Here is a 23,360-nt window from a genome sequence, read left to right on the forward strand (position 1 = left end):
TGCCCTAAATCTGATTAAGATGATTTAAACTGTGTTCTGGCCTGGTTGGTCTTCTCTTCCTAGTTAGCTCTGCCATGGGCCAGCCTCTTTGCTAGCCACTGGGAGATGGCACAGATGTCCTGGTCTTGGCCCTTCAAAAAGCTCTGAACTTAAGTCTTTTTCAAACACAAAAATGTCAGCCAACGGAGTTCTCACAATGCTGCCATGAGCCTTTTGTTTCGGGGAGGGGAGGGGGGATAGTAGCGGTTAGGAAAGGTAGCAGATCAAGACAGTCACTAATATGCCATTATGTAAAAATGTGAGTATGTAACAGATGTGATTCTGCTATCTGTATTTGGGGTAGAAATGGGAGTTCAAAACCCAATAGAGTCAAATGTATGAAAGATGATTTATCAAGAGCTCTGTAATGTTTGGAACAATCAATAATAAAAAAAAAATTTTTTAAATGGCATAGTAAAAAAAAATTCATTTTACGAGATATACTAAGGAAATAAACCCATATGGATAGAAACAGGGCAACCTCAAATCTCAGGCTCCTTGCTCAGAAGAGTTGCAGATGGGTGTTGAAAAGGCAGCTAGCTCCTATGTGCTCTTCTGTTTTTGCAAAACAGATCAGCCATTCCTAAGAACTATGATTATGGGCAGAACAAGGGTATGTATTTCTAGCTGTGGAAGACTCTAAATGAGAAGTCAGTTTGAGTTCAAAGGGTACATTTTGCAGAGGTTTGTAAGACAGACCTTGTAATGTTAAATTACAAAAGCAACTTCTAAACCAATATGTGAGTGGATACTCATGTGTGTGTGTGTGTGAGAGAGTGTGTGTGTGTGTACACACACACACACTCTCTCACACACACACACACATACATATATAAATGTACAGGAGAAAGAAAACGACATTCCAAATGGCTTCCCTGGTCTACCTCAGGGTTAGAGAAGGCTAGACAATAAGGCATTATAAATATTTTCTTCAAATATCTCCATGTTGGGTTGTTTTTGTTGTTGTTGTTTTGTTTTTGTCTAAACATGGATAGATTTTGGTTTTCAAAAATGCCTAAAATAGTTTTTATAAGAAAATTTTAAAAGACACACCACAAAGCTTCCCTGTATTTGATGAGGTCTATTTCTCAGCTCTTGAGTTTTTTCACCTCAGTTCTGTGCCTCAACTACTAAAGCAAAGACGTGCTTCTAGCCTGAGAATCAAAAGGCAGGAAGTTAAGACTGCAGTCACTTCTGGAGAATTTGATGATGTCATGGATCTCAGTGATAACCAAGTACATCTGTGTATAATGACTGTCTTGTAGTCGTTAGGATTTCCTTAGCCTCTGTATTTGGGAAGGTACCCTTTTTTGAGGGCACCTGTTATAAACCAGGCAATTTGTGTATATAATCATATTTTTATTCCCTAGTCAACTCCTTAAAAGGTAGATGGTGTTATTCTCATAAGATATAGAAACCAAGATTCTAGAAGGTTAGATGAATTGTCACGGAGCTGATAAGAGGCAAAGCCCAATTTTAAACCTCTCCTTTCCAATGTAGTACTGATTTTATCACCATTTGCTACCTCTTTAGAAAGGACAATCTACACTGATATGTTTTGCAATGACATAGCTGAATTAAACTCTGTACTCAATGACAGCCTAATTGTAGGCACCTGAGAAAAGCCTCTGCTATCCAAAAGCCTTTCCCTAACTAGCCTTCCTTGAAGCTTGACAGCCTACCAATAGAATCTGTCCCATTGTGTAAGGAATCCCATCCCCTGGGATCCGTTTTCCAAGCATAAAGACCCTTACAAATGGGCAACATGTAACATCATTAAAAATCACAAACACCATAATTATCAGGGAAATACATCTAGCAAGCTTCCAAGGGAACGAGACATGGGCCTGTAAGATTTAATGGAAAGGGGGAAAAGTGGGACAGGAGGGATAGTTACAGAGAACAGAAAGGCATACCCCACTGAGTTTCCATTGTGGTAATGTGAATAACTAAGGGACATGGAGAAGCCAGACTCAGGAAAGAAAGATTTCACTCATAGCATCCATTACCACCCAGGTCAGGCCTGAGCTCAATTACTCTGTGAAAAATGTCATTGGATGGGCACACAGCAGAGAATATTGGCAACTCTTTAGTTCATTTCCATAGGAAAATGATCTGCACTTCCCAGCTACGAGTTCTGCAAATACTTCCATTTGTCACCAGGACAGGGAAGGTATATGAGACTATATAGTGACTCTGTCAAGAAGACCATTCAGAAGGCACATTCTCCGACAAGTCTGCTTGGTGCTTTTCTCAGACTGTATTTAATCAGACTGAAGGCCAGGAGGCAGCTTTAGGTTTTGTGGTTGAGAACATTGGGGTTAATTTACAAAGGTAATGAAACTCATCTAGCAGTGGCTTTCTAGAAGCATTCCAGTTAAAAATATTGTCTTATCTCCTACTTAAATGGTATCTGCTTTTTTTTCTCTCACAGAAAAAGCGTACATTGAAGGGCTCCATTGAACTCTCCCGAATCAAATGTGTTGAGATTGTGAAAAGTGACATTAGCATCCCATGCCACTATAAGTACCCATTTCAGGTAAGTCTATCAGGCCTAGGGCAGATAATTTCTTGTTCCCTGACCATGGTTAAAATCCTTAGTCATTCTGAGAGAAAGTGAAGAGAAAATAACTCTTCAGCCCTAGAACTTAGATCAAGCCGTGAGAAAGCTGCTGTAACATTCATTCAGCAATGGCTAAGCACAAAAAAAAGGTTGTTCTTCTTCATTCTCTTTTCTCTCATGTCTTCCATATCTCAAGGAAAGTTCTAGTTACTCTGCACCTGGAGGAAGGGTAATCTGTTCTCAAGAGCCCCACCTAATGTTCCCGTGCCATTTACTCATGATGTGGAGCAACAGATTGTGATCCTTGATTATAAATTGCTCAAGGTTTTTAAGGGAAAAAGATTCCAATTTTGCAATTAAAGAGCTATCTGAATATGGTTGAGCTGTTCAACACAGTAGCAACTAGCCTTATGTGGATGGTTAAATTAATAAAATGATATTAAAAATTCAGCTCCATAGTCACATTGGCCATATTGCACATGTTCAATAGCCACATGTGGCTAGTACATACTGTGTTGGACACAGATGATTATAGACTATTTTTCACTGCAGAAAGTTCTATTGAACCGAGCTGGAGGAAGGTACCTATAGTATGTCTGACTTATCACTCTTGGCATTTATGGCTCTAAACATGTGGATATCTCCTTGCATATCCCATACTTGCTTGCCAACATGAGAGGTGAATATTCCATACTAAATGTGTCATAGAAAATAATCTTTTTTTTTTATACTAGAAAATTGGCCCCTATGAATTGGAATTTTCAAGAGCAAAAGTAAAAGGATTGACATGAATTTCCCAGGTGTTAAAAATCCCAGTGACAAATGAGTATATGAAAAAATTGATGAAATTCAATGATCTCTCGTTTAGCTAATAGTATTGTACTAATGTCAATTTCCTGCTTTGAAAGTATGCTACAGTTATGTAAGATGTTATCAGTGGGGAAAGGTAGGTGAAAAGCATACAGGAACTCTGTACTATTTTTGGAAGTTCTTGTGAGCCTGTAACTATTTAAAATAAGAATTTTTAAAAGTTCTGGTTACACATTTGTCATCTAATAACTTATTCTTACATATGCTGGAAGGATTTTTTTTTAATCACGGAGAAATAAACATGCTATCTAGTCAAGAGGAGAAATTTCTCCTATTTTAATTTAGCAGTAGATTGTGTGGCATGGAATCTCAGACAAGCAGCCTAAAATGTGGATGTTTACCCTCTGATTGCACAGCCCCTAAACATCTGGATAAAAACATCTTAGAGACCAGTTCCCTGATTACCCAGATTTACTTATATGAACAATGACAAACACTGGAGACCCCTCCTTCAGCCAGTAAGCCAGATGTGTCTGCTGTCAGTCACCCATCTTTGGGCACCCTTCTCACATTGGATTTTGTGTGTGTCCCCAGGTTGTGCATGACAACTACCTACTGTATGTGTTTGCTCCAGACCGTGAGAGCCGGCAGCGCTGGGTGCTGGCCCTTAAAGAAGGTAATCAGACTCCTGTGCCATTGAGTCAATGAGACCTTTCATCTTATGGTAGGCTAGGGTTCTACAATAGAGTAGAATGTGGTTTGAGAGCAACTGACCCCAAACATTTCTCCCTTTTGGTGTTAATAAGGTCCTAAGTATTTATCCTAAGACCAAGATTTTTACATTTTTAAACAGCCTATTTTAAAGTGTTAAATAAGACCCACCCCACCCCACCCCCACATGCACAAGTTTTTCCTCTTGTTCAGCAAAAAAAATAAAATATTTACTCTGTTTTTTTAAGAAAAAAGTTTTTAACCCCTGCTACAAGTGAGAGGTAAGAGTATGGCCTGGGGTTGGATGGCTTGTTTAAGTTAAACGTGTGGCTCTTCCATTTACTCTTCTATCTTGGACAAGTTCTTAGCTGCTCTGAGTTTTGGTTTCCCCATCTATTAAACAAGAAGAGGAGGAGTAAATAACAGAATTTGCCTCTAAAACCTGATGTGAGAAAACCTCTTGAAACTATCCTGGTTATAGTCAGCACCCAATAAACACTAGCTAACTTTTAAGCCATTCAGGCCATCAAAAAGTGCATTTCTTAAGCCTTACCTTTCTGATGACATAATTGAGCAGCACAGTGTCTTAATTCTATGGCATACAGAGCCAGGTCACTAAGGTAAATATTCCAGCTTAGCCAATTATTAGTGTGTGACCTTGCCCAAGTTCCTTGACCTTTGTGTGTCTCTATTTCCTCAGCTATAAATTTTGACTAATAACAGTCATGAGGTTGTTGGGACAATTAAATGAGTTAGGGCCTGTAAGGCACTTAGAACAAGACTCACCTCCCCCCCCCCCAAAAAAAAAGCACTGGATTTGTGTGACTATTATGGTCTTTTAGCCTGAAGCACCCAATTTGTCAGGAGATCAGGGTTCAAATATTAATCTGTCTCTAAGTAGCTGCAAAGACTAAGGAGAAGCAAGCATCTTTATATCTCTGGAGCCATGATTCCTCTATCTGAAAATTGAGAATAAACTTACAAGTGCTATCTACTTCCAAGGTTGTTGTTTTGAGTCTCAAATGGGATATGAACAGGCAAGTTCAGGGTAAGCCGGAAAGTGCCCTTATTAAAAACATCATGGGACAGATAGAACAAACACTAAAAAGTAATCAAAAGGGTCCAAGCATAACCACTGGCACCCTCCCTCTGTGTAGGGGTTTTACACATAGGATGTTGAAGCTGGAAGGAGCATTAGTGATCAACTGGCTAGTTCTGTGGGTCTTATACTTTTCTTTTCTTTTCTTTCCAATAGCAGAGTCCCTTTTTTTCCTACCAGAATTTTATTTCAAATTCATATATAGAAGGGTTAAAAGCAAAACTGTTGTGGTTGAAGTGAGAAGACCAACAGGTGGGAATCCTACCCTCTCAGACTTCCCATTGCCCCTAAATCCTCTTTGTGAAGTTCACTGATTCAGTTTAATAACCTCATTGCACAGTGGAGGAAACTGAGGCTCAGATGAGGGTTTGCCCAACCTGGGAACACACAGCAGGTTGGAGGCAGAACTAAAGAAGAACACAGATCTGCTGAAGCCATATCTAACACGTGTTCCCCCAGTAGATAGCGCAGTGAATTTATTTGCCATCTGACTGTTGTGGATAATATTTGCTCAGATCACACAACAGGAAGGTTATGACACTGATGATCCTTGAAAGAATGCCCTGGAAATAACTCTTCTGTGGTTGTCAATCCCTTTCAGAAACGAGGAATAATAATAGTTTGGTGTCCAAGTATCATCCTAATTTCTGGATGGATGGGAGGTGGAGGTGCTGTTCTCAGCTGGAGAAGCTTGCAGTAGGCTGTGCCCAGTATGATCCAACTAAGAATGGTAAGATTGAGAATTCCATTTGTGTGTGTGTGTGTGTGTGTGTGTGTGTGTGTGTGTGTGTGTGTGTTTGAAAGGACTGGGCTGTCAAGGATTAGATGTGAATTTCTACTTTTTCAGAATTTTCAGAGGGGAATCATCTTTCTTTACCTCTACTCTGCTCATGTTCATTCATCTCAAGGTCGGTGTCTATATACCTCCTAGCTACTCGAAGCATGGTTTTCACACCAACAGCATCAACACCACCTGGGAGCTAGTTAGAAATGCAAATTCTTTGGTCCCATCCCAGATCTTCTGGATCAGAATGTGCATTTTAACAAAAATCTCTAGATTTATGTGCACAGTAAAGTTTGAGATATAACCTAGTGGTAGGAAATTTGATGGTGTAGTCTACTTAAATCTTAAGTTATATTGACAGCATTAAGAAGTACATAATACTTATTCATTATTTCTATACTTATTTATGTTTTATTTGTATTTCTTAATTATTTATTAAAGTGGCATCACATCGCATATGTGTCTAATTACACAAATTCAACTCTATACCCTTGGGGGAGAGGGGAGGAAAATACCTTTATTTTATTACCCATCAAACTTGCTCTTTACTTACACAATCTCAGAGGAAAGGAGGCTATGGTCTAAAAGCAAAGTGAAAACAAAAGTGGTTTCTTGATCTTTGACATCAAAGGCTCAAGTCCTGGGAACTGGACAGCAACTTGATTATATCTTATATTATAACTTTAGTACCTTAACCTCTAATAAAGTGCAGCTTCACTCTAATAGACTTGCATGGCATGTTCCGCTCTTGCTCCCCACAGCCTTGTAGGGTAGATGTGTGATGGTAAAGAAATGGATGACCTTGAGTATTCATGCTGGGAAGGGCTCTGCAAATCCATTGTTGAATAAGAGGGATGGCCCAAGCAAGCTGGTGCTTCCACTTTCCTCTTGTCTAAACTCTCCTACCATGGCTCCCTTTTCCCTCCTTCTTCTCTTTCTCTCTCTCCCTCCCTTCGTTTCTCTCTCTCTTTCACTAACTTAATACTTGAGACTGACAGCAGGCGGATGTAACATGTGGCTGGGTTTTCCGTGGCTTCCTGAGTCACAGCCTGTCTCAGCACCACTCAAGAAACCACCACCTCTCACCTTCCCCCTCGGGAAAGAAAGTCTTTCAAGGTCACCAGTCCATTGGCCCCAGAGAATATTTACTGAGCTTCAGAAGTCAGTGATCCTGCACATTGGCCCTGTTGGTTCTACTTGGGAGGGCAGCATGTGATGAGAAAAAAAAAAAAAAAAAACAGAACCTTTAGTGCTGGCAGAAGCTACTGCAAAAGCAGCATGGGGCAGCCTTGCCTCAGTGAGTGGAAGCCCTTCCCTGAACTAGAAATCTGGTCTCCAAATTCCTGCTGGCACCATGGTGTGGTCCCTCAGAAGAGTCACTTGACCATCAATGCCCTTGTCTCTAAAATGGTAGGAGAGGTCTTAGGGGCGGAAGACCAAATAATACTCATGGCCCCTTCCAACTCTGAAATTCCTTGAATGGTTGTTTCTATTTTGCAGTTTTCAATGTGCATTTTGTAACTATTCCTTTGCAGTATGCACAGATATTCCCTCTGCTGAATCTTAGACAACTGACTGAGGTGCTAGGTGCATCAGACTGACTGACTCACCATAACTAGTGCTGGTCATGTCAAGCTCCTACCGACATTAACCTAGACCTAGCAACTCTCAGCCATTTCCATGGGTGTGCTATGCAGCTACCTGCTAATGGTTTGTCCTGCTGCAATCCCACTGCCATCTCTGCCTCTGAGAATCTCCTCAACCCTCAGTTAAATAACCTCACCCACCATATGTAGACAGGGTTCCTATACTTTGTGTGGTTGCTGGGAGGTTTTTGGGGTTGTGAAAAGCTCTTAGCATAGCTCCTGGCATTTAGAAAGTTCTCAATAAATGCTAACTGTGTCTAATAGTTTTTCTTATTTGTGGAGGAAAGAATCTGAGGCTGAAATAGGACAATGTGAGTATCTGCAAAGCAGCAGAAATGGCTGAGTAGAAATAGATCCTGTCACACCAACCCACAGCATCACTGGTTTCTGTAATAAGAGCCAGCCCTAATCACATTTCATACCATGGTCACACACAGGGAGAGGAAGGAAGGAAAGAACAAGGCCACAGAAAAAGAAAAAGGCCAGTCACAGAATGTCTGGTGCTGGAAGGGGCTCAAGGCTATACAGCTTATATTGACAGAGCTGAGGTTAGACCTCCAGACTCTGGCTCAAGTTGAGTGCAGTAGGAGCCATTCTTCTTAGTGTGTGTGTTATCCTTGTCTGTTAATTGTAAGCCCAAGTTTGTACCCCAGCCTGCCCTTGCTTAAGGAGTTGGCACAGGGCTGGGCTGCAGCCTCAATGAGCTCATCTCCTCTCCCACATCCCTTGACGTGGGCTGTCCAAGGGCAAGTCCACTTCATGTTGAGATGAGGCCTCACTGCCTGCCTATATAAACCCTTCCCTTCTAATCTCTAATGATGAAAGCACTGGGCTGAAGCCTGTGCCATCCCTCCCTACCTCACATGTGCTTCTCCACACAGACACACAACTGTGACCCATTCATGCCAGCCCTGACCTTTGCAGTGCCAGAAAGCAGAAAAGTGAGAGATGGAGATGGAGAGAAGAAAGGATGAAGAGAAGGAAAAGGATAGAGAGAAGAGAATGGAGGAAGGAGGAAAGAGAGTAAAGAGAGGGAGATATGGAGACATAAAGAGAAGTAGAGAGAGGCAGACAGTGAGGTGGAGAGAGATGGGCTGTAGTTTAGGGAAAGCAACAAGTTCAGAGGCCTTTCAATGCCAATTAAAAACAGATTTCATCCCACTCAAAGAGGAGCGCAATGACCTCCCACCTCATCCACCCCCTCCTCAGGCCCACAACACACCAGGAAACCAGTGAGTCACTGTCCCCTGAGTCACCAATTCCCACTCCTGGCCTTAGCAGGTGGCACATACATTTGTGGAAGTCTCTGAACCTGCAGAAAACGGCTCAAGACTCACCCCCACCCCAATCAAGTTTTTCCTGGGAATACAGAAAGTTCAGAATATTAATTTCTAGAAGTCTCTAGTGTTTTCTAGAAAAGGTAATTGGAAACTAGCGGTGAAAGAGATAAACAGGCTCTTCCAAGGCCAACTCTAGTTTCTGTGTGTCTCGTCATCTCCTTCTGGCCCCTTTCCCTCTGTTGTTTTCCTTCCACCCTTTTTCTCTGAAAGGCCCCCAACCTCCGGTTGGGCCTAGTGAGTTTCATGCTCACCTTCTTTTTCTGTTTTTCTTGTTTCAGCTTCAAAGAAGCCTCTTCCTCCTACTCCTGAAGATAACAGGGTGAGTGAGTAGCCAGCTCCAGGCACAGGTGGGCTGACAGAGCTGCAGGCCCAAGGGCACCTGCCCATGCTTCTCAAACCCTGGATAGATACCGCAGACCTGGCCATTCAGCATGACTCAGCGTGTTTTTTGTGCTCTTTCGTGAGTCTGTCCACTTCAAGGGCCACTCGGCTGCTGAAGCCCCACCTCCCCATTTTCACTTTATAATCACAGATATTAAACTGTGTATTTACTCTGTGCTTTGACATACCAGCACTCTAGAGATATAAATTTGATAACACTCTGTCATGAAGCATATCCTTATTTTTCATTATTTGTGTTAAAACTAAGTATCTCTTCTACCCACCTCAGAGGGTTATAGTTTTATTCTCATTTTAGAGCTTGGGTAATCAAGTCCTAAGAGATGTCTTAGAGGCTTTCCGAAGCACACTTAGCAGGATGCAGTTTCTGGTGTGCTGGTCTTTAGCCTGAGTGGTGGTTCTCAGTGGTTCGTCGGTAGACCAGCAGTATCAGCATTGCTCGGGAACCTGACAGGAAGGCAGCTTCTCAGGCAACACCCCAAACCTGCTGCATCTACACATCTAGGGTAGGGGCCTATAGTGTGCCTTTGAATAAGCCTCCAGGTGATTCTAAGGTACATTCACTTCACGTTTGAGAATCTGTAATGTACTGATTTATATGACTCCATGGTACAGCACCAACTCTGAGGAAGATTGTTAAGAAGACTGGAAAAAAACAAAAACAAAAAACAGGAAAGAATTGGCCTTCATTTTCTGGTCATATAATTCCCAATACCTACATTTAAGCACTTTTCCTCTATTCCAGAATCTACCAATTCTGACTCTTCATGCTTCTTCTTGAAGACTGAGCTCTGCTTCCCCCCACCCCCAACAGCCAACGTGGTGACATTTCAAAAACTGGCAGCTTCCCCATGAAGGAAGATCTAAATCCTGAAAACTTCAGGCTGGTTTTTAGATCTGTCATCAGCCTACTCCCTCACAACAGGGAAGAGCTGTGCTACTGTAGCAGAAAATGAGCTCCTTACTTTAGTTCCACTGGCCCTCTGAAGACTGCTTTAACATTCTCCTTGCAGATGTGGTTTGGAATCCCTCTGCTCTCGCTTGCAGATGGTTCCCCTGGCAATCCCACCCAAACCCATTCCACTCGACCTAAGTCAGTCTGCCCCTGCCTTATTCTCAGTGTCCATGAAAGTGAAGTTCATCGCCCCTCGGACTCTGCCATTTGGCTTTTCAGACCTGAAGGAGCAGCATCCATACTGTTTTGAACATTGTGACCACAGGGTTTCTGAAACATTGCTCTAATTTCAATCACACCTCTAAAGCGGTTTCAACATTTCTCTTACTCTGAGCTGCTTGAAGTCATTTTCTCTTTTTACCTACTTGCTCTCTTATCTGAGGAGAACAATGTTTTTAAGCTGTTTTAGGCCTCATGCTGTAAGAGAAAAGGCTGTGGAGAGATCCTTCAGAGAGAGAGGATGGCTGTTTGGGGTCAAAATGGAGAATCTCCATGGTCAGACAGTCCCAGACCTCTCTAGGGAGCAAACAAGGTCATGGTGTCCACAGAAGTCCAAATTCCAATTCCTCTTGGCCCCCTTATTTACAGGAGCTCAGCTCATCCTTAAGATGCCTCCCAGTCGACCCAGAAGAGCCTCCTAAGAGGCCACTCAGCACTGTGTCTGCCTATGTCCTTTCTCCCTCACTCCCTACCAAGGCACTCTACCCCTGCCACTGCCACCCAGGCTGTCTAGGAGGGCCCCTCAGCCCACCTGGGTCCAGGAGAGCTCTTGGGGATCAGGGGTGTTATGAGGCTTAAAGCAGAGAAGCCAGGACATGGGACCCTCATCTACTTCAAGCCTCACTGTACCCTCTCAGCTTCCAAGCAGCTTTTTTGAGCACAAAGTCCATCATTTTCTACAAATATCTTCCTTTGATCTTCTTACTCTAATCTAGTGATTCCTAACCCTATCAAACCCATTGTTCCCTTTTTATGACAAATATGTTATAAAGATCCCTTTGTTATCCTGAAAAGACAGTCATAAATAACACAACCTATTTAAAAGAATCAATAAATGATGTAAGTGTAGTACTAAAAAAAAATATAGCACGTTGCTCTATATCAATATTGTGGCATGGCTGTACTTGAAGAAGGAGGAATAACCAATTGCTTGTGCCTGTAGGTAGAATCCCACTGAAATTGACAGCTGGAATCCAATTGATGCAGGAATGTTTTACTGATGACCCAAATATAATGTTAATACTTGTGATGTGATTTTTTCAAAATAGTTAAAAATTCTTGGTAAAATTCTCAGTTAAGCAAAGTGTAAGCGCTCCTCCATGCACTGGGTAGTAGCATTCCTGGGAAATTCAGTATTCTGTCTTAGATGAGTAGGATCTAGGCCTAGGGCCTTCTTACATATCATAATTATAAGCAGGTTTCTCACCAGAAGAATATTTAAAAAGACATTCAAAAGTTGTACAGGCTTTAGGGCACTGAAGAGCATTTTATAGTATAGCATACCTCAAATTTTGTAACATTCCTATACTCCACCCAGATGTCCTGTGCTACCCTTTTAGAAGGATACCTCCATTATTTGAGAAATCTGCTCTGACCTTTCTCTTCATAAGAATTAACCAGTGAGATGGACTTATCAGGAGACAAATGCCATACCATATCCCTCCTATATTTCCACAGAGGCCCTTGAGCACAATTTCTTGCCCATTAGTTCCTCAGTAAAAGCCTCATGTCCATCAACTCTTATCTGTAGTATCCAGTAAACCACCACCTCACAAACTCCACAAATACCTGGATTTCAGATCTTCGTCTGGGCTGCACTAGGATGACATGCCTACATCAGTAAGACAAGCCTTTTTTTTTCTTTTTTAACTCCAATGTTTTTATACTACCAAATACTTTAATGTACTCAGAGGACTTGTGACTTCCTGACACTAAGTCACATTCTAGCCAGTAACTATATCATTCCAGTGTTTCCTCATACCCAAACCTATGCCCATCCTGAACTCTGGTGATTGTTTGCATTAGTCTTTTCTTCATTTTAATATTTCATCCTAAGAATGGTACTGCAGGTCAGAGACATAGGCCAGTCTCAAGTGAAAGAAAGAGCCTATGTGTTAATAGCATTTTAAGACTACTTCTACCTAAACTGGCTGTGTTCATTTCCCCATCTGGGCCTGTATCCCCATCCTGAATGAAAGAATGGATTAAATGATCTCTCTCAGAGGAATCCCATCTCCAACATGATTCAATGGATTAGGGGTGAACCCATAAATCAAATCTGCAAAGCATGAATGGCTTAGTGTCACCTACGTTTCCTTCACAGGAGCATGATGCTCTGGTGGAGAGGCTGCAGACTATGGCAGGGTGCAGGCAGAGAAATCAGCAGACTTGTGGAAAGCATGTGACTGCTTGGCATTCACTGTAGTCAGGATTTATTTGGTAGAATGAAAAAATTGAGCACTGATATCCTTTGAGTTCTATTCAGCATCATAATTCTAACATATAAAGAAAGCTAACTAGAGAAAAACAGATCATCTTCACAGATACCTTAGGGGTTGGTGGGAGCTGGTGGGCTGAGCTGGCATAGATCCAGAAGCAAGTTACAATGCAGGGATTTGCTGTCTTTGCTATGACCTTTACCTCCTTCTTATGACTCTGCTTGGTCTTGGCACCTCTTCCCCAGCGATCCCTGCAGGAACCTGAAGAAACCCTGGTTATTGCCCTGTATGACTACCAAACCAACGATCCCCAGGAACTTGCCCTGCAGCGCAATGAAGAGTACTACCTACTGGACAGTTCTGAGATCCACTGGTGGAGAGTTCAAGACAAGAATGGGTAAGGCATCTTCATGGCTCCTGTCCCAGCATTTGAGGTACAGTGGAAACGAAGAACATACCAGAATGACTTGTCCTTCCTCCCTCAGTGTGCCCACCTCACTGATGAGGAGAGGAGAGCAGAGGCAGGAGGGAGAGGAAGGGGTGACTGGAATCTTTGCTCTTCTCAGAAGTGGCAGGAAGGTAGCCACTTTCTCTGCCTGCTCCCTGTACACTCCCAGCCCTAAACTCATCTGAAAATCCCCTGGGTTTTTCCACTGACTCCAGCAATTTGGGAGATTGGCAACTTGTTCTGCAAAGCACTGTTGTTCTTGAGTGTTGAAGTAAGGCCGAAGGTATATACCATTTTGAAGTGCTGATTTTCAGTGGAAAGAAAAGGTGTGTAGAGATGGTGCAGATGTGTGGTTATATCAGGAAACATCAGAAAGAAAGTTCTGAAGATTTAGTTGTGACCACAGCCATTGAACTATTCAATCCATTATGGGTACAGAAAATAAAGTTGGATGAATAAATGATTGCTCACCAGAGGATTTTTAAATGGAAAATGTCTCATAGCCCTTCACTAATCTGAAGTATCAAATTATTATTATTAGCCTTCAGAATGCTCTGGGATGTATTGACCTAGTTATTACTGCTTAATTTAAATGCATGAGATCCACACTGCTTTATATGGCTTTATTTTTTTCCTTTTAATGTATCTGAGGTATTTAGCCAACCCCTGGAATATTCTTCAGAATATGATTTGAATAATTGCATAGGTTAATTACATAAATATATCCTAATTTAGCAAATTACTAGACATTTGGGTTATTTTCAACATTTTGCAAATAAAAACATTGTATTAACATTTAAAAAAATATAGTTGTAGATGGACAAAGTACCTTTATTTTATTTGTTTATTTTTATGTGGTGCTAAGGATCGAACACAGTCTGTACCTTCTACATGTAGGCAAGTGCTCTACTACCGAGCCACAGCCCCAACCCCATATTTTTATTTTATTTTATTTTTTATTTTTTTGGCACCAGGAGGGATTGAACCCAGAGGTGCTTAACCATGGAGCCACATCCCCAGCCCTTATTATTTTGTATTTTGAGACTGGGACTCACTAAATTACCTAGGCCCTTTGCTATGTTGCTGAGGTTAACTTAGAACTTGTGATTCTCTTGTCTCAGCCTCTGTAGCCACAGGGATTACAGGTGTGCACCACCACAGCTGGCTTGTGTTAACATTCTTACATGTTCATATTAGGGGTTTAAATGTTTCAAGTATGAGGTTATTATTAGTTTAAAAACATGAAAAAGAACATTCCAGCATTGCAACATCTGGATAGTCTATGCCAATATTTTATTTAAAAACAATAACAAAAAAAAAAAAACCAAGGAGATTTGGGGAGCTAAAAGGAAAAAAGTAGGGTGTAGTTTAGTGACAGAGCCATTACCTAGCATGTGCTAGGCCTGGAATTTGATCTCTAGCACTGCAAATAAATAAATAATAAACTAAATAGAAAGAAATGTGCATGAAAAATAAGCTCTCCTCTATTTTCCCTCCCTATCAATTACAAACGTAATCACTATTAATACTTTCTTGTGTGTGTTGGACAAGAAAGTTACACAGATACAAATTCATCCTTTGTTCACTTGCCTTAAGATGATTCTTTCTGTCCTTTACCTTTCTTTTAAACTTTCGTGATGTATCTCAGACATCTTTTCATATCACCATATGCTAATCTACCTCTTTTAACACAATTGTACAGCATTAGAATGTATGATAATTATAATAATTGGCTCAGTGATAGAGTGCTTGCTCACATGTGTGAGGCACTGGGTTCAATTCTCAGCAATACATATAAATAAATGAATAAAATAAAGGTCCATCCATCAACAACTAAGAAATTGTTTTAATTATAATAATTTTGTAATGAACACTTAGTTTCCAGGTTATTTCTTTTCTTTGTTATTTCAAACAAGGCTATAATGAAGATTTTGCTTTGTTCATGTATGTTAGCATCTTGGCAGTCTTTCCAGAGTGTGTGTGTGTGTGTGTGTGTGTGTGTGTGTGTGTTTATGTGTATGTGTGTAAATACATACATATCACATTTCTAACAGTTCTGGGTCAGAGTATGTGATATCTTAATTTTGATAGGTAATATCCTGAAAAAGCTTGCCAAATTCATACTCTTCCAAGAGGAAGTCCCAACACTTTAAACTTTCAAAAAATAAAAATAAATACCGAGGAAGGAAGGAAGAAAAGCCAATCTGATGGGTAAAAATAGAGGGACACGAATGCATTTAAGATTAAGGCATGACTTAGCATCCACATAAATTTACATTCTCCAGGTGTCCTCCCTTTAGGGATCCTTATCAACCCCACTGTAGGGGAAGCTGGAGGCAGAAGAAGATAGGCAAGATGTGATCACATTGACGACTGTGGTTTGAGAGGCAGGTAGTTTAAGAACAGATCCCAAAGCCTCTCATCTGGAGCTGCCCTTTCTAGCTGACTCATGGCTTTCTCCCTTCATCTTCTCTTTGCCAGTTCTGGGGAGAAGCAGATAAAATCCCTGTAATTACAAACAAATGAATTTACTCAGAAATTCATCAGTTCAATCAATGGACATTATTTATCATATCAAATGTGTTAGGGAATTTTTTCTTCTAGGTCTTCCTTTCTCAAATGACAATTTACTCTTTGTTCAGTGGCCTGTGGGAAGGCTCAGCTCTGCACTTCAAGGGCATTATAAAGGACTTCCTGTATAGTGTGGCACAGTGGAAAGTACATGAGATGGAAGAGAGAGGACTTGGACTTCAGTATCAGACACTCTTGTCATGTGTGACTATAATCAGATCACTTGCTCTGTGAATCCATTTCTTTATCTGCAAAATGCAGATGATAATATCAGCTTTTTTTCTCACAGTGCTGAGAAAAATCAATGAGATTATGGAAAGCAAAAGAGCTTTGTAAGTTCTATATATCCACATAAAAGTGATAAGAATGAATATCATTTGAGTACATAACCCAGTTTTAGTTGGCTATTAAAATACATTTATTCTATTCAACAGCAAATATATTATTTATTCTGATAATATAATTGTAAATATACGATGTGGCAAGAAACAGGAAAAATTCCGGAAAACAATATGTAGATTACTCAAAAAAATAGGAGTGGAACCACCATTTGATCCAGTTATCCCACTCCTCAGCATACATCCAAAAGACTGAAAGTCACCATACTACAGTGACACAGCCACATCAATGTTTATAGCAGCACAATTCACAATAGCTAAGCTATGGAGGCAACCTATGTGCCCTTTAACAGATGAATGGATAAAGAAATTGTGGATATATACACAATGGAATACTAATCAGCCATAAAGAAGAATGACTTTATGACATCTGCCAATACATGGATGAATCTGGAGACAATCATGCTAAGTGAAATCAGACAATCCAAAACAAAACAAAACAAAACAATAACAACAACAAAAAAAGGTCAAATGTTTTCAGTAATATGTGGGAGCCAAACCATAATGTGGGGGGAGTTCAGTAGACTAGACAAAGAGGAATGAAGGGAAGAGTGGGGGATAGGAATAAGAAAGACAGTGGAATTAATCTGATATAATTTTTTATGTACTTATATGAAAATACCTAAGTGAATCCCACCATTGTGTACTTCCACAACGATGGGTGCCTAATTAGAATACAATATATTCCATGCTTGTATAATTTTGTCAAAATTAATTCTAATTTCATGTATAAGTAAAAGAACCAATAAAAGAGAGAGAGAGAGAGAGAGAGAGAGGAGAGAAGAAATGACAAATTTCAGAACAAGATGGCTTCCATCATTTGGCAATGGCTGCCAAGAGCACTATATTAAGGATGATCCTGAGGCCAAATGTCAATTCTCCAGAGAAAGTGTACCATGGTTATTTAGCAATCTCTTACTAAGAAGTAAGATAATCATTCTGTATTTGGCATCTGTATTCCTGTTTTCACCACTCTTCAAAATAACTCTGTAATATAGATTACACATTCTCCATGAAACATAATCACTAGATTGAAAATTGGCTTTATATATAACAATTAAAACACTTTATGGGGCAAGAAGAAAGAAAATATCAGATATCTTTTTATACATTGGCAAAGTGTGAAAGGACTCTATATGTATAATCTAGTTCAGGCATCTCATTTTATAAGTCAGAAACCAGAGAATGACAGGGGTTCTGTTCTAACCTTCTGGTTTTAAATGAAATCATGGATAGGAAAGTATTTTGAAAACTATAGAACTCTTTACAAGTGTAATATATATATGGTATATATATGGTATACATATATACATACATATATATATGACTATATGTATAATTATTTTTATTATGTTTTTATCAAACTGCACATATTTCTACTCAAAAGTGACTCCCCACCCCCAAATCCAGCCTGACCTTATTCTATTTCTCATGTTTATGAATCTGAAGGAACTCAACTAGGGAGGCCTTGAATTTAAAAGCATGTGATACAACTGGAAGTATCTTTCAGAACCTGTGGTTGGAAAGTCATTTTTAAAATTTTTAATTATGTTGGTTTCCTGACTATTAAATGATAGCACTAAAGTGGAAAAAATGCTGATATTACACACACAAAAAAATGCTTCATTATAGAAAATAGAGACTGAACATTAATCTTTTTTTCCAGTAGAGGAAATTTTGCAATGAGGACAGCAGCAAGCAAAGCTTTTAAAGTAAAATAGCCTCTTGTTATTTATTATATTTTATATTTTAGCAGTGAAATCAATTGCTTTTAACAACTAACAAGTAATTGTTACTTTTAACATTTATTTGGAATCTTTAAAATATCACAAACACCAAATTATGTGAGACTTCAACTTATAAAATTAAGATATAAAAGTTCTGTATCAGTCTAAACACTAATTTCCTTTTTAACAGGCATGAAGGATATGTACCAAGCAGTTATCTGGTGGAAAAATCTCCTAATAACCTGGAAACCTATGAGTAAGATATTTTATTTGTTTTTGAAAAATATGGTACTAAGGAATTCTTCTTAGGTTAAGAGTAAAATATTGATTGATGGTTTCTTTTCTTGGCCTACTGTCTTCTTTCCATTCTCTGACCTGCTGGATGATAAAGGTCCCCTAAATAAGAAAGGATGGTAGTCCATATGCTGCCCTCTCCTTTTATCAAAAGGGTGATTCTCAGGTGCCTGAGAAGATTGTGGTAAAAATAAAAGTTTCTATTTAGAATCCCAAGAATATTGATCTTACTTGAAAAGAAAAAAAAATACTTTCAACACTAGATCAGATATGGACATAAAATAAGGTTTAATGCAATGCTTCCAATACCAGGATAACAAATAGATATTAAATATCTGTTCAGATTGTGTAAAGTTTTTGCCAAACCATCATTTAGAAGAAAGTCCATGTGGATGTAATTTTAATTAAACTGCTGAATGTTTAACAAAATTTGATCATAATATGCAAAGTACTCACCATGTACATAAATGCCCTAGCTCAGTGCCTGAAAGGTCCAGAAGCCAAGACATCGCAGTAGCAACATGTACACCTACCACTAGGTCTTGATTCTTAAATAATACTCCCCACTGAAAAGAACCAGAATTTCTTAAAGAAATGGCTTCAGGATTTCAGGGTTGGGGCAGGGAAAGAACAGGAATATTTTTTTGATCCAGAAAATAGAAAAGTACACAATTGAACATGTCAAAAGGACAGGTAAGTCACCTTTAAAAGTCTCCCTTTGGCCTAAACTGGGACAATTTAAGTATCAGAATAAATAATGACAGTAAAGGACTATAATTTATTGAATCAAATAAGAATGTATACTATATAGTTAGATTGATAGGTAAGTAAGTAAATAAATAAATAAGAGAAGACTCTTTTTCATAGTTCAGGGCCAATTAAAGAACGTAGAAGGAATGATAAAGTTTAAATAACAAGGTATCAACTTATTCAGGCAAAAATTAACAAATGTCAGAACTAAATTGATGAGGTACAATATATTTACATAGTCTCAAAGTATCTCCTTATAAATAGCTTTTAACTACAAAATGAAGAAAACTGATAGGCTTCATTTTATCTAAGTAATCAAAATTTATATCAATGTGGGATAAAAGACATCATGTATCTCCCTGTGTAATATACTGAGAATAATATCCAGTGCAACATCACTTCTGTGATATTCCTCACCCAGAAAATGCACAACTTGAGTTCAGTCATGAGAAAATATTAGATAAATTAAGGAATATTCTGTAAAATAAATCACTGGTGCTCTTTGGAAATTGTTGAATGAAGAGACATAGTAACTAATTGCCCCCATCCTGCATTGGATGGTCAACCATAAAATTTTTCTGTTGACAAATGAAATTTTGGTAGGTTCTGCAATTAGGCAGATGTTAAATTGCAATATTTTTGTAATTTATACTTTGGCCATGTAAGTGCATGTTATGTTTTAGAAAATAGACACTGAAGTACTTAGGAGTAAATATCCACTCTCAAATGGTTCAGGAAAAAAAGAAATGACTATCCATATGTATATCCAGACAGAATGGAAAGGCAAATGTATGAAATTTCAGCCACTTGTTTATCTGGGTGCAGTGTATATAGTAGTTCTTTTATAGTGTCTTTCAACTTTTCTGTAAGTTTATAATTACTTAAAACTTTTTTAAAAATTAAATACTCACTAAATATAAGGTGCCAGAACTGAAGAATATGAGCTAATGAAGACTTGTTGGGCTGGGGTTGTGGCTTAGTGGCAGAGTGCTTGCCTCACACATGTGAGGCACTGGGTTCGATCCTCAGCACTACATAAAAATAAATAAACAAAATAAAGATATTGTGTCCATGCATAATTAAAATTATTTTTTAAAAAAGACTCCTGTTAACTCAGTGTGATCCTTGTTAGCTCAAATGGGGTCATGTTATTTGTTGCTGAAATTCTAATAGATTCTGTAGTGAAGAGTCATCATTTTCTTAAGAATCTTTCAACCTGGGATTTGGTTTGATCAAGTACTTGCAAGATTCATTAGTTACAAGAATACTCAAGTTTAAATGAAACATATATGAGATATGTTTAAATAGAAAATAATTATTTTTATAGTCAATGTCTTTGGAGAAAAATAATAGGCATTTATTTAAAATGACCACTAAGCTGAATGGTTTCATTTGTGTGTTTAATCAGAATCTCTTTGTGTAGATTGAGAAAAGAAACTAAAAATTTCAACAGAATATAAATTAGTAAGGAATAGTGGAAATTGGCCAAATAAAAAAGTGTACTCTTTCACCTAAAGAATTTTTAATAGTTTTCAAAATAAAATGCCACACCATACAAACAAAACAGTCCACTGGCCCTACGTATGCTATAGACTATCAGCTTGCAATTTTTAGGTTATAAAATCTCATATAGAAAATAAAAAGACTTATAACTAACCATCCAGATATTTAACATTCATCTAGATATATAAAAGATATTCAGTGTGATGATATTTTATCCTTGAACTTAATGTTGTCAGGTAAGCTCTGCTTAAGACAAACATGTACCACATGGTACCATAATCATAAATTGGCATATTGATTGTACCTTGATTTGGAGATATGACCTTGAACAAATTTCTGTCATACCCATTATCCTTAGGGGATATGTTTCGTGACCCCCAGTGGATGCCTAAAACCATTGGTTGTACTGAACTCTAGATATATTTTCCCACATAATCAGGCCTATGATAAAGTTTACTTTATAAATTAGATACAGTAAGAAGTTACTAATAGTAACTGATAGAATAGTAACTGACTAGAATGATTATAACAAAGTACTATAATAAAATTGGTATAATAACTACTCTTTTTTTTAGCTGTCAATGGGCCTTTATTGTATTTATTTATTTAAATGTGGTGATGAGAATTGAACCCAGTGCCTCACACATGCTAGGCAAGTGCCCTATAACCCCAGCCCCAATAACTACTCTTGCACTTTGCAGCTATCATTAAGTAAAATAAAGGTTACTTGAACATGAAACACTTAAGATACTGTAGCAGTTTATCTGATAATCCAGACAGCTAGTCATTTAGTAGTGGGTAGTGTATACAGTGTGGATACTCTGGGCAAAGAGAAAATTCACCTCCTGGATGAGATTGAATAGTAAATATGAAATTTCATTATTCTACTCAGAAAAAGCACACAATTTAAAACTTGAGTTATTTCTGGAATTTTCCATTTAATATATTTGGACTACAGTTGACCATGGGTAAGTGAAATCACAGAAGGGCAAAGTACAAATGAGGCACTACTGTACCTCACCTTGTTGGAGCTCAGATCTCTTCTCTGCAAAATGAAGGGTCAGACAAGATGAATGAGGCAAATTGTGACACTCTTGCTTGATGTTCCCTCCCTCTGAACTGAATTCAAGTAGACCTCACTCTTTGATAATGATCCTATTCACCCCTGTGCCCAGGCTGACTTCAAACCTTACAATGCACAGCTCTAGGCAGCCACTTCTAATTGCTTGATGTATACACATGAAATAAGCATAAAAGCTTATGGAGGTATAAAGCTCATTCCACCATGTTTACAAGACTCAAATCAATCTACCAATTCTCTTATCCATTGTTATTCTTGTAGCCAAGCAAGTTTATTCCTTCCACACCTAGAATTTCTGTTCTCTGGATTAATTGTCAAATGAAGATCATTTTACTCCTACCAAATAAGTGGCGGGGAAGGTCAGGACATGACTCAAAATTATAATAACATTCAAAAATTTATTCCCTAAAAATTATACATATTTTTCTTCACCACTTTTTATTTGTTTTCTTAATCAGATACCAAAATTATAAAAATAATTCAATTATTTTACAAAAGATCTGGAAGACCTATCTTAAAGAGGAAAATGTGGCAGTTGTTTTAGAAGGATATTTGCTAACTTCTCAAATTGGTATTAGCTTTTTATAGCTACCCTAACACCCTCCTACTCCTACCACCCACTGACTTATGAAATGGAGAGGAAGAAAAATGTTTTCTAAAGCTTTATTATGGAAAATTTATGACATTTACCAAAGTAGAGAAAATAATATAATGAATGCTCTGAAATCCAGTTTCAACAACGATCAATATTTTACCAATTCTGTTTTATTTTTTCCTCACCAAATAAACATTTACTACTTGGAAATGGATCATGACTTTGCCTCTGAGTTTGAAAACACTAGTAGAAAAAATCATATATACATGTGATTTTCTAGCATTATTTTTTTAAATTTTAATTTTTTATTTGCTCTAATTAGTTATACATGACAGTAAAATGCAGTTGTGTACTTCGATATATCATACATAGGGTATAATTTCTTATTTTTCTGATTGTACATGTTGTAGAGTCAATCAGTCATGCAGTCATCTAGCATTATCTTTTATAAATAAATAATGAAACAATTTTAAATGTTATTGACACAGCACCTTTGCTTCATTCAGGTGGTATAACAAGAGCATCAGCCGAGACAAAGCTGAAAAACTTCTTTTGGACACAGTAAGTCTCCTTCATCTGTCTGTTGACTTAAAATAAAATAAATTACACCGTTTTTCCAGCCATGCAGTGGTTGACACCAAGGCAGTGGATTGACATGTCAGATTAGCAATGGCTTTCATATCTGGTAACAAATGTTCTGAGGATTTGCAGAACTAGCAACTATAGGAAAGAGGGATGAGATAAAATGAAGCATAGTATGGAGAAACAAGTACTGGATTTGGGCCCATGTTCTGTCACAATTCAGTGTGTGACCCTGGGGACATCCCTCTTCCTTCTGAGCCTTAACGAGTACAAGGAAACAGTGCACTAAATCAGTTACCCCGTACTCCTGCTGCCCCTCTGCTCCTGGTTTTGTGGACACTGTTGACCACAGCACCTGGCTTTGGGGCTCAAGGGGAAACAAGACAAGTTCTGAAGAAAGACTCAGAGGATGGTCTAAGGTAAACAAGTAAACGCTGCAGGAATTGGGAAGAATTTTGTGGAGAAAGAAGAATTTAGTTGAGTCCTTATCAAATTTGGTTACTCTTTGGTTCTATGTCAATTCAGCACTTAATCAGTTTCTGTGGTTCCCTATGGAAAACATGCTAGAATTACTGTAGATGTTTTTTTTTTAAAAAAAAAAAAAAAAGAAGAAGAAGAAGATTCTCC

General features: G+C 38.5%; 1 protein-coding gene across 2 annotated transcripts in view; it reads left to right on the top strand.

Annotated features, from left to right (window-relative positions):
* Itk (IL2 inducible T cell kinase) overlaps positions 1–23,360 on the top strand; it is a 62,961-nt gene that overhangs the window by 16,960 nt on the left and 22,641 nt on the right. Inside the window, exons 2-9 of one of the 2 annotated variants that reach the window (XM_026388318.2) lie at positions 2,474–2,578; positions 4,007–4,088; positions 5,824–5,952; positions 9,271–9,319; position 9,665; positions 13,030–13,181; positions 18,119–18,184; positions 22,658–22,712. In XM_026388318.2, the coding sequence (XP_026244103.1) occupies positions 2,474–2,578; positions 4,007–4,088; positions 5,824–5,952; positions 9,271–9,319; position 9,665; positions 13,030–13,181; positions 18,119–18,184; positions 22,658–22,712 (639 nt within the window). The remainder of the gene's footprint in view (positions 1–2,473; positions 2,579–4,006; positions 4,089–5,823; positions 5,953–9,270; positions 9,320–9,664; positions 9,666–13,029; positions 13,182–18,118; positions 18,185–22,657; positions 22,713–23,360) is intronic. The other variant, XM_026388316.2, reaches the window with a different exon arrangement.

Source organism: Urocitellus parryii, chromosome 1 (genome assembly GCF_045843805.1).
Source record: "Urocitellus parryii isolate mUroPar1 chromosome 1, mUroPar1.hap1, whole genome shotgun sequence".
In the NCBI taxonomy this organism is placed as follows: Eukaryota; Metazoa; Chordata; class Mammalia; order Rodentia; family Sciuridae; genus Urocitellus; species Urocitellus parryii.